At 36.8% G+C, this 17071-nt stretch overlaps 1 protein-coding gene across 3 annotated transcripts in view; it reads right to left on the minus strand.

The window, feature by feature from the left end:
* Nucleotides 1-17071, minus strand: part of IPO8 (importin 8) — a 48408-nt gene that overhangs the window by 6748 nt on the left and 24589 nt on the right. For all 3 annotated transcript variants that reach the window (XM_057427833.1, XM_057427832.1, XM_057427834.1), the window contains 10 exons: nucleotides 16540-16656; nucleotides 14203-14292; nucleotides 13212-13377; nucleotides 12496-12656; nucleotides 11927-12052; nucleotides 10129-10195; nucleotides 9317-9442; nucleotides 8730-8827; nucleotides 7604-7699; nucleotides 5771-5991 (listed from right to left, as the gene is read on the minus strand). In XM_057427833.1, coding sequence (XP_057283816.1) covers nucleotides 5771-5991; nucleotides 7604-7699; nucleotides 8730-8827; nucleotides 9317-9442; nucleotides 10129-10195; nucleotides 11927-12052; nucleotides 12496-12656; nucleotides 13212-13377; nucleotides 14203-14292; nucleotides 16540-16656 — 1268 coding nt within the window. The remainder of the gene's footprint in view (nucleotides 1-5770; nucleotides 5992-7603; nucleotides 7700-8729; nucleotides 8828-9316; nucleotides 9443-10128; nucleotides 10196-11926; nucleotides 12053-12495; nucleotides 12657-13211; nucleotides 13378-14202; nucleotides 14293-16539; nucleotides 16657-17071) is intronic.

Genomic DNA, 17071 nt, shown 5'->3' on the forward strand with positions numbered 1-17071 from the left:
TTATGATCACAGACGACCTTCCAAGAAAAACAAAGTCAACTAGCATATCAAATGACACGTTTTGTCATTCTGGGTTTGGCTGCTCCATTACATGTGTTGAAAAATGTACCAAAACATAAGTAGGCGAAGAGCGTCCTTACATCACTGCTAACTGCAATACTTTCTTTACAGAAGGAATGGGGCTCAAAAAGAGGGCATACAAATCAACCAAGGAAACAGAGTCAGGGGAATAGTCTGCTTACTCCTGTCAGTTTATTTATGTCAAAAACAAGCTCATCACCATTTGCACTCATGCAAACACTGTGAAGACCAAAATCCAAGCTAAAGATGATGCCACCTATGAATGAAGCATAGCTTTTTCGGGACAGTTGTCCTTCAAGTACAAAAAGGAAGAACTTTCTCTACGTCCTCTCTCTGCCAACACCTTCATCCAAGTTTCACAAAAACTCTGTAGTCTATGCACAAGACTTCCATCCTGCATCTTTACACTGGGAACCCATGAAATTTCTTCAAGCCCCAGATGTGTAACAAAGCAATTTCTGTGTACATGCACCAGAGTAGTTAATGACACTTGGCTCTGCCTTTTATAATACATTTGAAAAAGCTACCATTACACAATGCTGACTGCAAAATGCAACACAGTAAAATGCAAAAAAAAAAAAAAAAACAACCCAAAAAACTAAAAAACCAAATAAATCTTAGTAATTAGTGGCTTAGCTACATACTAAATTGTCTCTTCTGGACAACAAACAAAAGTTTTGCAAGAATCAAGCACTGCTGTTTAAAAGAGTCATCATTAGGAAGCAGCCCGAATGGCCAAAAAATACAGCCTATTTGTCATGCTCCATTTTCAACAGGAAAGCTATAAGAATGAACACGTCTTCAGTATACGCATGTTATTAGATGGCCCAGAAGTATAGGTGAAATCCAGGCATCAAGCCATCTTTAGTGAACCTGAGCCAGAAAGAGACTTCTTCCTTCAACCTGCCAGCAGAGACAAACAGCAGCATAAGATCTGCCCTGCCATAAGTTCAACATTCTACTTCACCCCAGTTGTATTAAGTACCCACAGGACTGAGCAAGCAAAACAGTTTTATGTCACTTACATATTTTTGTAATGGCAAAGGATGGTTTCAGGACCATTCCTTTGCTATCAAATGGCTCATGATTTCAGCACCCTTCCTTCTACACAAGGATGCCCAGATACGACTTCCCTCAGTGCTTTGTCCTTCAAGATTTATACTTATTTGCACAGCAGCACACAAAAGTCCTCCCTAACAATCAGGAACTCTGCTTGCTCCCTCAATGGTGTATCAAGCCTGGAGTGCTAAACATGCAACATATGGCAATGGAAAGGCCCAACTCCTAGGCTAGTCTATTTTCAACAAGCTGTGTGTGGTCTTCATATACTGCAGGACCTTTTCTTGCTAATACACTTCTTTCCAAGACAGGACAAAAAGGTCTAAGAATCTTTTGTATTTTAAACCAAGCTGAAAGTATTTCAAAGGGAAAACACTAAGCCTTTTTTTTACTGGTTTGCTGGGCTCCTTTATGCGAGGATCAATTTGCTTTCTAACACAGCAACCCAGTTCCTGGACAAACTGCAAGTAATTGGCCATTTCCTTGTTGCTGCAAAGTTGGAACCAACCCTGTTTTTCTATGTAAGAATAGGATTTTATATACAACTGAGAAGACCAGGATTTCTACCTATTTAAACTCCTACCAAATAAATGCCCCTATTCACCTTCTAAAAAAATAAAAATGCTACTGAGGGTTTTTTGAAGCAAGTTAGATTTTCTTTTCACCCTAGATTTCACATAAGAATTTTTAGTATGAGAGTAAGCATAAGTCATGCAGAAGTCTCACCCAAATTTCAGTTGTCAAGGAAAGGGTGGAAGGCAGTAAGGAACAAATGTTTCTACAAAAGACTTTTCAGTTTAAAGTTTTTGTAGAAAACATTTGAAAATAAATAAATACAACATGCTCTGGCACATGGGCATTATGGGCACACATTCACAGATATATGGTATCTACAACGACATACTGGATTTATGCACAGTCTTACAATGAGTAGTGAGCTCTCCTTGCCTGGATCATAATATTCCAAACGTCTACTCAGTTCTAAATAGTTTCCCTATTTTTAATAACATGGAAGAACAGTTACTTACCCTACCACAACTGCTTCCCTCCCCAAGTGTATTATTTCCATGGATTCTATCTCATGCCTTCACAAGCATGGTGCAAGAAATACTGCTTTTGGTAAACACTGTTGGCTCCAGCCTGAGAGCATGCAGACAACCCTACTGCTGGCAAGGCAGAATCTATGGGTACTAAGACTTCATAGGAGCAGGAGGGCAGAGGGATGTGAGATGTGTGGACAAAGCATCCTGAAGAGCCACTGTTACCAGTAAGCCACAGGTTTCCTGCATGGCTGACAAAGAAATGGCAGTAAGATTCACTGGCCCTTCACAGCTGGAGGTAGATCTATTTCAATCTTCTACAATTTCTCTAGGCTCTGTGAGTCTTACAACTGATTTGAAAACCCCTGGCACTGCAGGGAAATAAAATTCTTGTTATTCAGCTCAGGGAGAGCGCAGGGAATGGAATGTAATGAGGAGGCATGGAGAGGAGTGGAATGGGATGGAGTGGGATGGAGTAGAATGGAATGGACTACACTAGACTAGAATAGAAATAGAATACATTATGCTATGGGATCCCTACATCTCTGCATGACAAGTGATGCCATAGGTCTAAGGCATCCACCCAGGAGAGTAGCTCTCCGCAGTGCAGGTCCCAGATGCATCCAGCAGATAGGGACAGGCACAGCTACAACATGGCCCAGACAGGGACTGAAGGCCCCAGGCTGAACTGAGGCATGTCCCCTGGGCCCTTGGCAGGAGACAGAGAGGTAGGGAACACCCTCTTGGTAATGTTTCCTCATCTCAAGTCTATCATGTCATCAATACGTGTCATACATTGGGAAATACCCAATGATACTACACACCTCCTCTTCTGTTCTGGGGCCTCCAGATTAGATTAGACATTGGGAAGAAATTCTTCACTATGAGGGTGGTGAGGAACTGGCACAGGTTGCCCAAAGAAGTTGTGGCTGCTCTGTTCCTGCCAATGTTCAAGGCCAGGTTGGACGGGGCCTTGAGCAAACTGGTCTAGTGAAAGGTGTCCCTGCCCACAGCAGGGGGTTGGACCTCGATGAGCTTTAAGGTCCCTTCCAAACTGTTTCATGATTCTATGATTTATTTCACTGCTGGTAGCAACAGATCGAAGAAACACATTTTAATCTTCTGCTGCCATTCAAGCGTAGAGTATGAGCAGAATTCAGCATCATGATCTCCATGTTTCATTTTCATAGGCTTTGTCAACTTTTGCCTCAGCTCTGAAGAAGACTTTAGTTGAACAGTAGTTGCAATAGCTGATTCTTTTCAAAAAGCAACAGAAAAGAACTGAAAGTTATGCTGTAGCTTATAGGAGTAATTGAGGTTAGAGCCTAGTCAGATCTGCAGCATTTTTCCCCTCTGGATTTGACTAATTTCTCATTGAATGTTCCAGGATGAACTGTTTAAGGCTATTAATCTCTTTCATTTTTTATTTCTTTTTAAAAAGGTATGACAAGTTTACCATCTGTAGGGAACGTTTTCCTTCCTACTGCCTCTGTATGAGTTCAGCATTTGATATGCAGTAGAAAAAATGACAGAACAAAGAGCTGAATCTCGACAACTGCACTTCAGCCATAAAAAACTAAACAAAATCAGTTCATGGAACTCCTTTTCTAAAGTGGGTAGATATAAAAATAATTCAGTAATTAACAATAATATTACCATGCAATGCGGGAGAAAGAGACTTAAAGGTGCTATTTTTCAGCCACTGGCACTGTAAAAAGAAATGAGTGACACTGGCTCCTTTATGCCTTCTTTGTCACCAGTTCAAGTAACCCCTCTAAGTGATAAGTTGTGTATTTATGTTAAGATACAGGATGTACTGTAGACATTTTGTACACACAGCAGGTAGAAGTCATAATGCTTGTGATAATATGAACCATCTAGTTTGTTATAGTAAGAGATTTCCCCCCCCCCCCCCCAGTTTTTATCCATTTAATACTTTTTTTTTCCCTTCAAGGAGAGACTGCTACGGTAACACCTTCAAACACAGACATGAATGGGGAAGCTGCACAAAACCTGTATATCACACATTTCTCTTGTATCTCCAAGTGGTTTTCATTCTAGTAAAAAAGAATTAACATGCAGACCTGAAATATGCTGCAATTCTACAAATTACTGAGCTTTCATCCTCATCCCAATAAATTGTACTTAGGACAGAGGAGGGACAAAAACAATTTTTCCTGTGTATGTGGTATGTGTTTCAAAAATACTGCAAAGGACATGCTGAAAGTAAGCCTGGATATACCAGTTAGTCACTGATTGATTTGGAATCACTATTTTATTACAGTTATGAAAAAGGTGATGCAGTGCCCTAATGCACCACACAGTTCTAAATTCAAGACAGACACTGAGGCAATAGCACAGCTATATCAAGATGGCATATAATTCTGTTCAGGGAATATTAACTCGCATAAGAATTGGTATGGAGAAAAGCTACTTGGATGACTGAGGAGTGGAGAAACCCCCTTATAAGAAGCTCCCTAGAGACTTGTTTAGAATTGGAAAGACAAAACTGTACCAATAAAAAATAAAAAACAGGTAGGAAAAGACTGACAATCTAAAATAAGGTATGCATCTATGGGTGAGGAGCTGCCTGTCTCAGCCCATTCTCATTTACATCATGATTGCTAACATGCTGACACTTCACTTAGTCTGCTGGCATAGACCATGAACAGAGAAGATTCATTCTAAGCCTATCTGTATACCTGCAGTCAGATGTCAGCCTCCACCTAGAAAACGTAACTCACAGCAGGAAGATGAGAGGTAGCTGTTAACTGCATCTGACTGCCTGCTTTGCCCTTAAGTGGATTTGAATCTCACAGTTCGACACCACATCTTAGCCGAGAGGCAAGCACTAACTGTCAAGCACTGGACTTCACATCCACAAAGCATCAAATGCATGCTTAGCTATGTGATGACAGGCTTTGTCCACCTTCATTTACTTGACAAATGTTCAGCTCCTGCCCAAGTGCACACTCATGCAGTGTACACAAATGTCTGAGGAAGGCTGGAATGAAGTCTAAGTTCAGGAGTAAGCTAAACAGTTAGTACATCGACAGCATAATGATAAATACGCAAGTTGATCATGAACAACTCACAGGGATTAAAATAAGGATGTGGGATTCATTGGACAGAATGATGTTTTTTAACATTAAGTGGAGCAGTTGAAAATACTTTATAAACTATAGAACAGAAAATATGTATACAGTGTTTCAGGAAAAAAAGTTAGCATCTCACTGAAATCCTGCTGGTCAGCTCTGAATACTACTCTCAATGCATGTTGGTCCATCTTTTGGAGCAGCAGATAGTTCATGACTAAGAAACTTAAAAGAATTCTGAAATAGCCTAGGTATTGTACCCTTGTATCCTCACAACACAGAAAATGCAGCATGTGGCTCAACAGACCTGGAAAAGTTACATGGACATAGGTCACCTTCACTGGCATCACAGCAGTCAGACCTCATGTGGATTACTGTTACTTAGACTAGCCATTGAATGAAAACTCTTTCATCAACACAATGAGGGACATACACAGAAGCAAACAAAAAAATTCAAACCCATGGACTTCTAAAAGAAGACAACACAGTACTTGCCCAAGAAAACAGTCTGTGTCATTCATCCACTGGTTTATGAACTGTGCAGTGATGGGCTCAGGATTGTGTGGAAATCTGATGTTCTCTAAGGTGTGCAGAAGTAGGTCAGGATTGTAGTAGAGTGCAGCTATGGCAACCTGAAGACACATGGTACGAAGCTCACTTGTTTTAACTCCTCTAGTTAATCGATCCAGAACAGCCTCCACAAAGAGTGGAATACACTGGGCATAGAAATATAAAGAAGAAAAGAAAAATAAAACAGGCATTGCACATGTTGCCAGATTATAAAAAAAAATTTAAGATACTATTATCTGAATTGATCTCCAGAGTTAGCTGAAGTGCAGGTGTAACCTAGAAACACATTCTATTCACTTCCTAGTATAAAAGCATTTTAAGCCTCTGATTACACCCTTATACATCTTCCCCAAAATAGCTATTCTCTGAGCTAAAAATTGCCAGTGTTATTCTCAGCACAGAAAATAATATTTGGGACCATTTGGTGTAATTTTTTCTAGTGTGCATAAAAGGTTTAGAGAAGAACTCAAAGATATTCTTATCTTTCAATAAAGATATCCAACAATTTCAAAACTAACAGGCATAAAAATATTACCTCAACCTGCAAGAAAAGAAATTTTTCCTAAGAAAAGTGATGTTAAATTTCTTATAAAAGTTTGAAATGAGTGAATTTATTCAGATAAAAGCAAGTACGCACAGATTTCCACACAATGAAATTAATATCTATATTTCAATGTGCAAGTTTATGCTTTATAATAACTGGGAAGCATTATGAATGTTTTAGTTTATGAGTTTCAGTTCAATGTGCAACCATTTTAATTCACAGAGTTGTGGAGCTCAATTAATCCTTCCACCACATACTTATTTCAATGCAAATGCTTACAGTTCACTTTAATCCCTTCCAGATCTCCTTTAAAAATAAAATCTTTCAGGGAACATTTTTATCTTCAGTGACTTCAGATTTACGTTAGTGAAGTTACATTGGTTTCAGTGAAATTAACTGAAAATTTATTACCAAAGTCCACGGATTCCACTGTGGCAACATCGAATATGGTATGTTAAAGAAATTGAGCCTGGAGCATTGTGTAAAACACGAGACCAGAATTTAGCCCTTAATAGGAAAGAGACTGCATACTAAAAGTGTGTTCTAAGAAACTCTGAACAACTTATTATGTGTCGTGATCATGTTTTACCCAGCAACCACAATCCAGCCACACCAAAAATTAATTTCCAAATGCACTGAGAAATTCAAAATATTAAAAGGGAACAAGTTCAAATTGCTTGGAGAAACAATTTCAGTAGTTGGATATGTATAGTTAACCTCTCAGCCACAATTATTTAACAATTTGTGTTTTGAATCAAAAAGGAAATCCTATTAGGAAAAAGCAAAAAAAGACCATCCTGCACATCATACTCTACCCTTATTATTCAGTCTGTATTCATATGCTCCACCCCTGGCAGTGTTCAAGGCCAGGATGGATGGAGTCTGGGGTGACATGGTTTAGTGCGAGGTGTCCCTGCCCATGGCAGGGTGGTTGGAACAAGATGATCTCAAAGCCCTTTCCAACCCGAACTATTCTATGATTCTATCATTTTCAGGTCATGCCCACTAATCTGTAATGCAAAAAAATTCCCAAACGAACAAATAAAACAACCAACCTTACAAACTCTCCTGAGTTCATTTACTTTTTTCTGCATTTCTCCCCATCTCTACACTTCACATTTACCTCAAATTCTCCAATTCTAACTGCTTTTTCAGGAATTATACACACATCACTGGGAACTAGTAAAAGAGAAAAACTGTTCAATATGTATCACCTGGTCAATACCCCGTCCTTTGCATTGAAGAACAATTACTTCTAGGAGTTTGGCTGCATGGCACTCTGCATCTTCTCCTGCATCTCCTGTTAATACCTACCAACCAGGACGACAATTTAGTTTATCAATATGAATCACTGATAACTTTGAAATCAAGTGTGCTCCTGTAACTGTATATACCAAAACCCCTCTACATAGCATATACATATTTATTCATGTTATATTTTGTGAAGGAATTAAGACACATAAAAAAATCATCTCTATAGGACATAAATAAGGATAAGTGGCTAAAGACGAATTTAAAAAATTCGAAGAAACTGCTATAGTTCTTTACAAATGTTAGCATTTTTTATATGTCATAGCTCTCCATTTTTTAAAGGAAATGCTACTGGTAAGAAACATTGATGTTTTCCACATTTTGCTTCCATTTTTTCAATTCAGTTCTAATAGATACTGGCAGATTAGCAGGCTGGCAAAGTGAAGCCCTATCTCTAGTCTAGTTTCTGATTAAAAAGAAGATCTACGCAATTACTGTATGTGTATGCACATACATGTGAAACTGACTGCTTCTTTTCAGCACATTTCAACCCTATGGTCAGTGTCAATCAAGCCTGACAAAGAATTCTGAAACACACTGAATTTCTGTAAGTTTCTTAAAAGTAAGATGGTAGCTAGATGCCTAACACTCTATAATGCCTAAAATCAGAGAAAGGCTGCAGTGTGATCTCATATTTTCAGATGAGAGAATCAGCATAGAAGAGAAATATAAATGTAAGAGGAACTTCAAATAAGTTCACACCTTAGCTGACAACTAGAGAAATCCAATTGCAGATACACAACCCAAGGAAATCAGGCTTCATTAATTCCTCTACTTACCAAAATAGCTGTTCATAAAAGAGAGTCAAGACGAACAGCAACTTTCTCCCACACAGATTTGTACATGTAATTTATTTAAAAGCATGTCACTTAACAAGTGTGAAAGTGCTATGTGTACTCGGAACTGAGCCGAGACCAAATTTCATTGCGTTCTGAAATGACTGCCAACCACCTGACAGTTCAGGTCACTCTGCTAATCTGATCGTTAAGCACCAATGATAAGCTCAACAGTAAGAATGAGAAGCCTTACCTTTTTACACATAGCATAAATGATTTCTAAATGCTTTGGGTTAGACAGTAAAGTATTAGTGTCAATGGTCACATAATTATGCAAGAGAGGCATCATATCTGCAAAACAGCGAGAGCAAAAGAGAAAAACATTATGAACTAACCCATCCAATTGCAAACCAGTGAGGCTGCAGTCCTGTAAGGGAATTCATTAGCTCAGATTCTTGGATATGGGTGGAAATGTGGAAATTCAAACTCTGCAAAAGTCTAATTTGAAACATTTTTTATAAAGTGCACCATGCAGGGTGCCTTGTCAGAAAAGGAAACAGAATTTTAATTAATTAATTTGTAGTTTCACATTAACTTTGTATATTTCAGCTTGCTTTGGGTTCAGGACCTCCTACAATAACTGATCACACTGACAGATTTGAACACGTTTCTCCTACTTAAATACGCTCCTGTTATACTCCCACACTAAACAGACGGTCAGGGCATGACTCAAATACACAATCATTTTAAACCAAAACACTAAATGGAAAAGACCCTTACTAAGGTGTGTTTTAGAAAGTAATTCCCAAGCAGTAGAAACATCAATAGAAGTGATCATACCTGCAAAGTACTCAAAGCAATCTTGCTGGAAAACTTCATATAGGACACCCAAAAGCTGCCACATTTGAGGTGAAATCATCTGGCATGTCAAGCTGTAGGCCAAGGAGAGAATTTCTTCATAAAACTCTGGAAAGGAGAAACAATTTGAAGTAGGGTGCTTTGCAAAAAACAAAATTAGCTTGCTAATACCTTGAAATTTGAAACCACGCCCTGAGTCATAAAACAACTAGAATTAGTAACTTTTAGCAATTAGTAACTAAATCAGTATGTAGAAAAATAATACAAACCGGAGAAGACTCTTGTAGATGAGCCTTATGTTGGCTATAGTTACAATGATATGCATAGTTTTCCATTGCAAATACACACCAGAAAAATACCAGCACAAAGACATTGCTTCTAAACAATTTACTGAAAAATATTTTTTCCCTCAACTTTTGTTTTTTCTTAAAGGCCTTATCCCCAAACTGTGTGACTCTTTAGTCAAGGCTACTGATAAAGCAGTAATTTAATTGCAGCCCATGTCCATAAAATACAAATGTAATTGCAGGTATTGTCCTTTAACACAGCTAGCCAGAACTATAATCAGAACTGCATCTTCTACTTTTGAGTCTGACTTTCAAATCACAATAACCAGCCTGACTAACGTATCAGGAGAACAAATCATAACTGAAAATTAACAACTTTTTTTCTTTAAAGAAGCACACATACAAAAAGATGGTTCAGGAAGACAGTACCGTTTGTAATAATAAATTTAAGATATTTTTAATGTAAAAATAAGTAATGTTTTCCTAAAAATTATCTCTAAAACATACCTATAACATGTTTCTGCAAAACAAGGCCAATAATCTGTAAACAAATGCTCTCAAGCTGTTGAGTTATCTGAAATAAGAACATAAAGAAGTTTATTTAAAAACTTAGAAATACAGGCGTTTAATCAATGTATTTGACTAATTCAGTTTGACAAGTCCTTCAAAGCAAAAGACTTTTATCACTTAAATGCTGTGTTAATGACTGGAATAGTATGAAATAAGGTCTCGCTGATGTAAGTATTCATTTCCAATAAACAGTATTGCTTTAAAGCTTGTCACAGTATTTTTCTTTTTACTAAAAAAAATAAAAATCTTATTTTATGGTTGCTCTACAGATCCTACCAAAAACTGTACCTGTTTTCCTTTCTGGATATGAAGTTAATACTGTACTCAAAGTATTTGAGATAAATCCTCTGTTCAAAAACTTTGAAGTAGAACAGGAAGAAAGGAAGAGATGCTTTTGCCTAATGTCTATGGAGAGCTTCCCAGAGTAGGCTCAGTACGAGGAGACACATGCAAAAATTCAGAGCATACAACTGTGTCGAAGTCAGGATTTAGCCTTGCCATGTTAGACAGAGAGACTACATTTATGAATTAAACTAAATTAGAAATATATGGCTACATTATAAATCTAATTAAAGCCATCAAATACAGACATTTCATGCTATTACCACAGGTAATTACAGACATAATGTTGCAGGGAAAAATTAAGGCATTAAGTATGTGACCACAGATTCATCCTCTTACCTTCGAGTCACCTTTGAGTGACTTGAGTTTTCATCCTCTAAACTCTCTCCATACATACAAGAGAGTTTTCAGCCTCATATGTCATTTCTATATCATCTATATCACTTTTAAAATTTTCTAAGATCCTAAGATGAAGAGCACTCTGCACAGTATTTTAGTCTGTGCTTCACACAAGAGAAATAAGCTTCTAAGTTTATACCAAAACTACCCCAACCCTAAAGCTCTTCCTAGGCAGAAGATCCACTTCAGACAGTCATTCCTAATGCTCGGCTTAGCTATCAGACTTCATTTTAACTTTAAAAAGATGCAAGAGGTTCTTGTAAAGAAATGAAAAGATATTTTGAAATCCAATGGAACATAATGGTCTTATAACCAAATAATTAGTATTTTAATGAATCTATTTTCAAAATTATAAGCTTCATAAAAAGATTTCACCCTTGCAATGAAGCATTCTCATTGTAAAACAAGGAAGCAAACAACCCGGGACAAAGCACTTTTATGCTGAGTTTAAAGTTACTCACTGACTTTGCCTCCTTGATCAGTCATTGAACTCCTCCCTATCTCAGTCAGCTCAGGTGGTATGAGCAGAAAGAATCTTTCTTCCCTGAATATGTGAAACACAGACTTACACTGCACTCAAATTAGGAGACCAATTCCTAGGAATTCTATCCAAGGAATTGCTGAGTAAACAACAAAGTATGAGTCACCATTGTAAAAAATTAGCCTTGTGCAAAATATTTCTCTCTAAAAATCTATTTCAACAGTCTGTAATATAAATATCCAATTAAGTATTATGAAAATAAGAGCTAAGGCTTTTACCCTCAGGATAAAAATTCCCATCAAAGTTGAGAGTTCAACAATTAAAAAATCATAAAAGTAAACTGGGCTTTAAATTCAAATTTGTCAGAGATCACTTGGTACTAATTCATCATGCTGCTATAAAAAATACACACTCATATCAACTCAAGAGATGCAACATACATAGAAGTGCTTCTTAAAATGAATGAAAGGTGTAAGGGAACAGCAGGAGAAAAGATGCATAAAAAAATCTCACCTCCTTGTGATCTTCCACAACTGTCAGGATTGTGTCAATTGTGTGCAAGATGCCCATGGCCATAACTGTTTTGTCCTCTACTTCTTCATATTCCTCACTTTGAAGTACTTTACCAAATATTTCAGCCTATGAAAAAAAAAACAACAACCAACTTGACATTCAAGAGCAAGCTCACGTTTCTAATTTGTCATGCAAAACCAAGACAGCTAACGCAAGAGCAGCAATGCATTATCTGTATGAGCTGTCAGCACTGAAAAATATATTCCTTACTTCTGAAAGGAGAATACAGAAAATTAAAAATTCCTTTTTGAGAAGTCTGGCTATGATGCATCATTTGAAATATTAAATAGATAAAAGATTAGCTCATTAAAACCAGTGGCAAAATTGGTATCTCTAAAAACCTACAGGTTGTAAAGATGCTTCATACTGAAATGAATACAGTGAATACTAAAGGTGGATCTTTATAAAGATTACTTTAAACAGTGTGCAATTCATACAAAGTTCATTACATGTTTACTAAACTAGGCATGCTCTTCTGACTGTACTGTTACTTTACCCTTGCCTCTTACCAGGTGCTGAGTCATGTCAACTGCGATAGTAGCTACTTCCTGACTGTATTCACAGATCATCTTCTGGATTACATTAGTAAGATCGTCGTTTTCCGTCTCTCTAACAATGTGCAAGAGCTCTTGCATAACTGGCCTTATGTAAGGCTTCACATATTCCTTGGCTAAAAAAATAAAAAAAACCCTAGGTGAAATCAACTGTCCATAAACACAAACACCCAGTATCTCAAAACTATTATGGACTGACTACTCTTGAACAACGTAAGTTAATTCACAAAAAAAAACCCCAAAGCCAAAAAAATTATTCAGGGCAATTTGCACCCCATAAACAACAAACCAACAAAGAAAATAAACTGTACATTTACCACATTCAATACTAAAACATCACCTACAATTAAAATCCACTGTTTTGGGGAAACACATGCCACCATTCATTCTTAGAGATACAAGTTATTTCTTTTCACTAAAGAAAAACAAAGACAGGTGCTATTTACTTTATTCAAAGAAATTTTTGATTCCAACTTTTTTTGTGTAGAGACCTGCGATACAAACTTGAAGTCAGAATTCTGGGATGTATACAGTAACTAATGGGCAAGTGAAGTTGTCTAAACATGATGAAATGTTCTGAAATCTACATCTTTCAAGTGGCAGAAATGTTTAGATAAATCTACACCAACCTCCTCATCAGTGTATGCAACTAATGAATCACTGTAGCATACCTTGCTCTTGGTTGCTTATTAATGTCTGAAGAGCTATGGCTGCTTCTACTTTGACGGGCATTTCCTTATCTTCAATCAGGCTCTTCTTTGCCAACTCTACTGCATTCCTCAAGTTTAGCTCATTATGAAATTCCAAAGCACTGAATGAATGAAGTACCCAACAGGACTGCATGATGAGGAAAAAAAAAAGCAAGTTTAGGGACTACTACAATTTTGAGCATTTTTTAACTCATACAAAACCAATGCTAATTATCTCTACTTGCACATATTGCTTTTTTTCCCCCTTAATTATAGGGTATTCCTACAGTAAATATACCAGTTTTTGCACTCAAGCAGTTCAGAGAATCATGGAATGGTTTGGGTTGCAAGGGACCTTAAACTTCATCCAGTTCCAACCCCTCTGCCACGGGCAAGGACTCCTTTCACTAACCCAGGCTGCTCAAAGTCCCTGCAAGTCTGACCTGGCCTTGAACACTTCCAGTCCTTTATCTTCCTTTCTCAAATCTTATAAATACACTATGGACATAATTGTCATTCATAATTCTGGTCCTTCTGGGGAAAAAAAAACAACAAACAAAACAAAACAGAACAGTAATTAAAGAAAATTAAATGTTTGTTTATGACTGATAGGACCAACTGGGGAATTTTTTCAAGCTACACTCAAAAACTGGCATTACCTACTCTGTGGAAGTCCTACCTATTCTTCACAGTCATCCAACCACTCTAGTTTTTGAGATCTACTAAAGAAAAATAGTCACAAAAGGGCCACAATCAAAGAAGTAAACAATAATACGAGAAACTTTTCATCAATTCATTTAACTGACTAACCATTTTTAAATCAAAATGAAAAACTACTGCACAAGGCTGTTTGAAAATTGAAATTTTAGTATGTATTTGCTTTATTCCTTTCATTAACATTCAGAATGAAGTCAAACTGCAAAGGGAAGAATCATGGCAAATACTGAAATAATGATGTAACTTGTGAACTTACTCTAGCTCTGAGGTACCCCAGGTTGGACATGAACAGTGGAAATACATGATTCTGTAACATCAGCTCCATTTGATCCTTGAAGACACTCTTCTGTTGATGTAAATAAAAATTAATTTTGGAGCTTATTCATTTTACATACTTCATTCTAGACAATATTCCATTTCAACTATCAACTATGGGAAATACAATGATTTGCCTATGTAGTAAAGGTATTCTCTCACAAAAAGATTTGGAGCCTGTACCTTGAACTGAACAAACCTCATAAACATAGCAAGTTCAAAGCCAGATAACTGAACTGTACATACAATATTCAACTCTACGCAACTCATTACAATACTATAAACTGGAGTTTCCATTTTCTTTAAGGCAACCGCTTCCAGCTGATTCTTCTTAAAAACAATGAGGATCAATAACCTAGTACCTCCATTCTTTCTACAAAGGAGTACATACGTGCCTGAAGAAAAATATAAGCTTAGTATGAAAGAGATCTGTTTCAAATTACCTACTATCAGCATCAAAAGTCATTATTTTACAAACTACAACAATACATCTTTTTTTGTTTATTAATGGACTAAGATACGTCCTTTCTGATAGAAAGCTGGAGGATAATCAGTGAAAATAATCTTTTATTATTCAAACCTTGGCAAATCCCAAGATATTCACAGGAAGCCAGAAACACCAGCATGGAGACTTGGGACTTTCTTAGCACCTCTAGCCCCAGGATACTAGAAAATATGTATGCCGTGTAACCATCTAAAGGAATGATTCAGTGGCTGAGATAGGAAAAAAGGGTAAAAAGGGACATTCAACACGCAAAATATATGTTGGATGATCACACTTTTACTTCACCAATGCATAAATCATTTTTTCACACACTAGTTTCACAACTTTCAGAAGGACAGATGAAGAACTGGACAGAGAAAAAAACACAGAGAAGGGAAAAGAGATTTCCTTTGTGCACACAGGTCAGAGATTTTCACACATTAAACCGGAGCCACTACAGGGAATCAGGTGGCTAAGGTAGGGTTTTACGGAGCTCCTCACAATCTTATCTCAGTCGGCTCACCAGCCAGAAAGCACTATAAATCAAGTCTTTTATGAAGAAACAAATAATGGGATTTTTCAATCTGTCAAATCCCAAACACAAGAAATTCAGAGCTGAAAAGCGTCTGCAATGTTTGGGGGTTTTATAAAGTAGATAGAAAATATATACTCTTATAAAGTATAAATTCATGTTTCAAGACTGAAAATTTCAAATAACAGCAGTATACTGGAATAAATTCCTTTTTTTTTTTTTTTTTTTTGCCTTTAGAACAGAGATAAATGGGTTTAGAAACCCCTAATCAATATGAAAGGCTCCTCACAACACAAACAATGTCCTCCTATAATAATGTCCACTGTTATACTCCACCATGAGGGAGGGCTTTTAGAAACTAATGTAATCTACAAAATATCTGCAAAAGTTACTGAAGTTTCTGGATTTCAGATCAGACTGTAGATTGGTACGTTGGTATCAAATAGATGGCAAATGTTGCTTGTAACCTGAAGACACATCCTGCACAGATGGACAACTCACATAAAATACAATAAAATACTTCTAAAAGGAAGCCTCCAGCACAAGGCTGCCATTCTCATGATAAAAGTGGTAACTTTTTTAAAGTTATCATGGAGAGAGGGCATACTTTAGACTCTACCTTCTACAAAAGCATAAGGGAAACTGTAATCAATATTACATTGGAGAGTAACAGTGTAGATTAAATGTATATTCAAATACCAGACAAATACTCAAAATTCTGAAGATACTGTATAAAAATTGGAGGAAGGTTAGAACTCTGTGCTCTGTCCAGTTACTTTCAAGACTCCCAAATGGCAGACAAAATAAGAGTTAAAGCAACATACTGTAGGGTAAGAAAGCTGGCAAGCTAGACAAAACATTCCTGGAACATGTTAAGTAAACGTTTTTCTAGAACCAGAAGCCCACAATAGTGCAGGCTGTTGGGCAGTTTGCTAAAGGATCATAGAAAATGTTACTGATGGAATGCATGTTTGCATTTTTAACACCCTTTCATTTTACTTGTAAAGTAAGAGAGTAAACAAACAGTGCTTTGGAGAAACTTGAGAAGAAAAGTATGCCTATAAAATGGGAATATAAAAAACAGGAATGATAATATTTGTAAAGAAACAAACCCTCAGATTCTTACCACACAGCGCAATCTCTCTACAAACTTTATAAACATGGCTAACGGCTAGCCACACTTTACAAGCTAAGACATATTTATTGGAAAAGGCAGTTAATAATAAGAATTACAAACCTTTTTCACTTCTTTACCCACATACCTTCAGTAAAATATCTGCTAGGGATCCTATAACATGCAAAGCTCCATCTTTTTTCCTTGGATCAATGTTTGGCTCTGTCAGAATCTGGTAGCAATATGCCATCATTTTTGGTAGTACCTATGCAAGACAGAAAACATACAATCTTCTTTTGTCAATTTTAACAGTATTGTTTAAGTTAAAAAATTCAAGTAGAAATTTCACCTTGACGAAAGCAACTGTGAGGTGTTACATGTAGCATCTTTCCATAGTTAAAATTTAGCAGGTTCCTTTTTCAACTTTTCAGCCCAACTTGTCAGAATTATATTAATCTCCTTGAAATTTCACATTAGTAACAGTACATAGGTATTTTTGTTGTCTTGTGGTAAATCAAAAAAGGTGATGAAAAGGCAAGAGGCTCAAACAGTACCGCGCCTATTTTATTGTCTCACACAGATACATACATATATATATATACACACATATACATGTACATATACATGTGTGTACATATATGTATGAATATATACATATTCAAGAACAGCTTGGACTAAAA

Source organism: Pezoporus wallicus, unplaced genomic scaffold (genome assembly GCF_028554395.1).
Source record: "Pezoporus wallicus isolate ANWC-B61680 ecotype Strahan unplaced genomic scaffold, APGP_CSIRO_Pwel_v1 contig_2908, whole genome shotgun sequence".
Lineage (NCBI taxonomy): Eukaryota > Metazoa > Chordata > Aves > Psittaciformes > Psittacidae > Pezoporus > Pezoporus wallicus.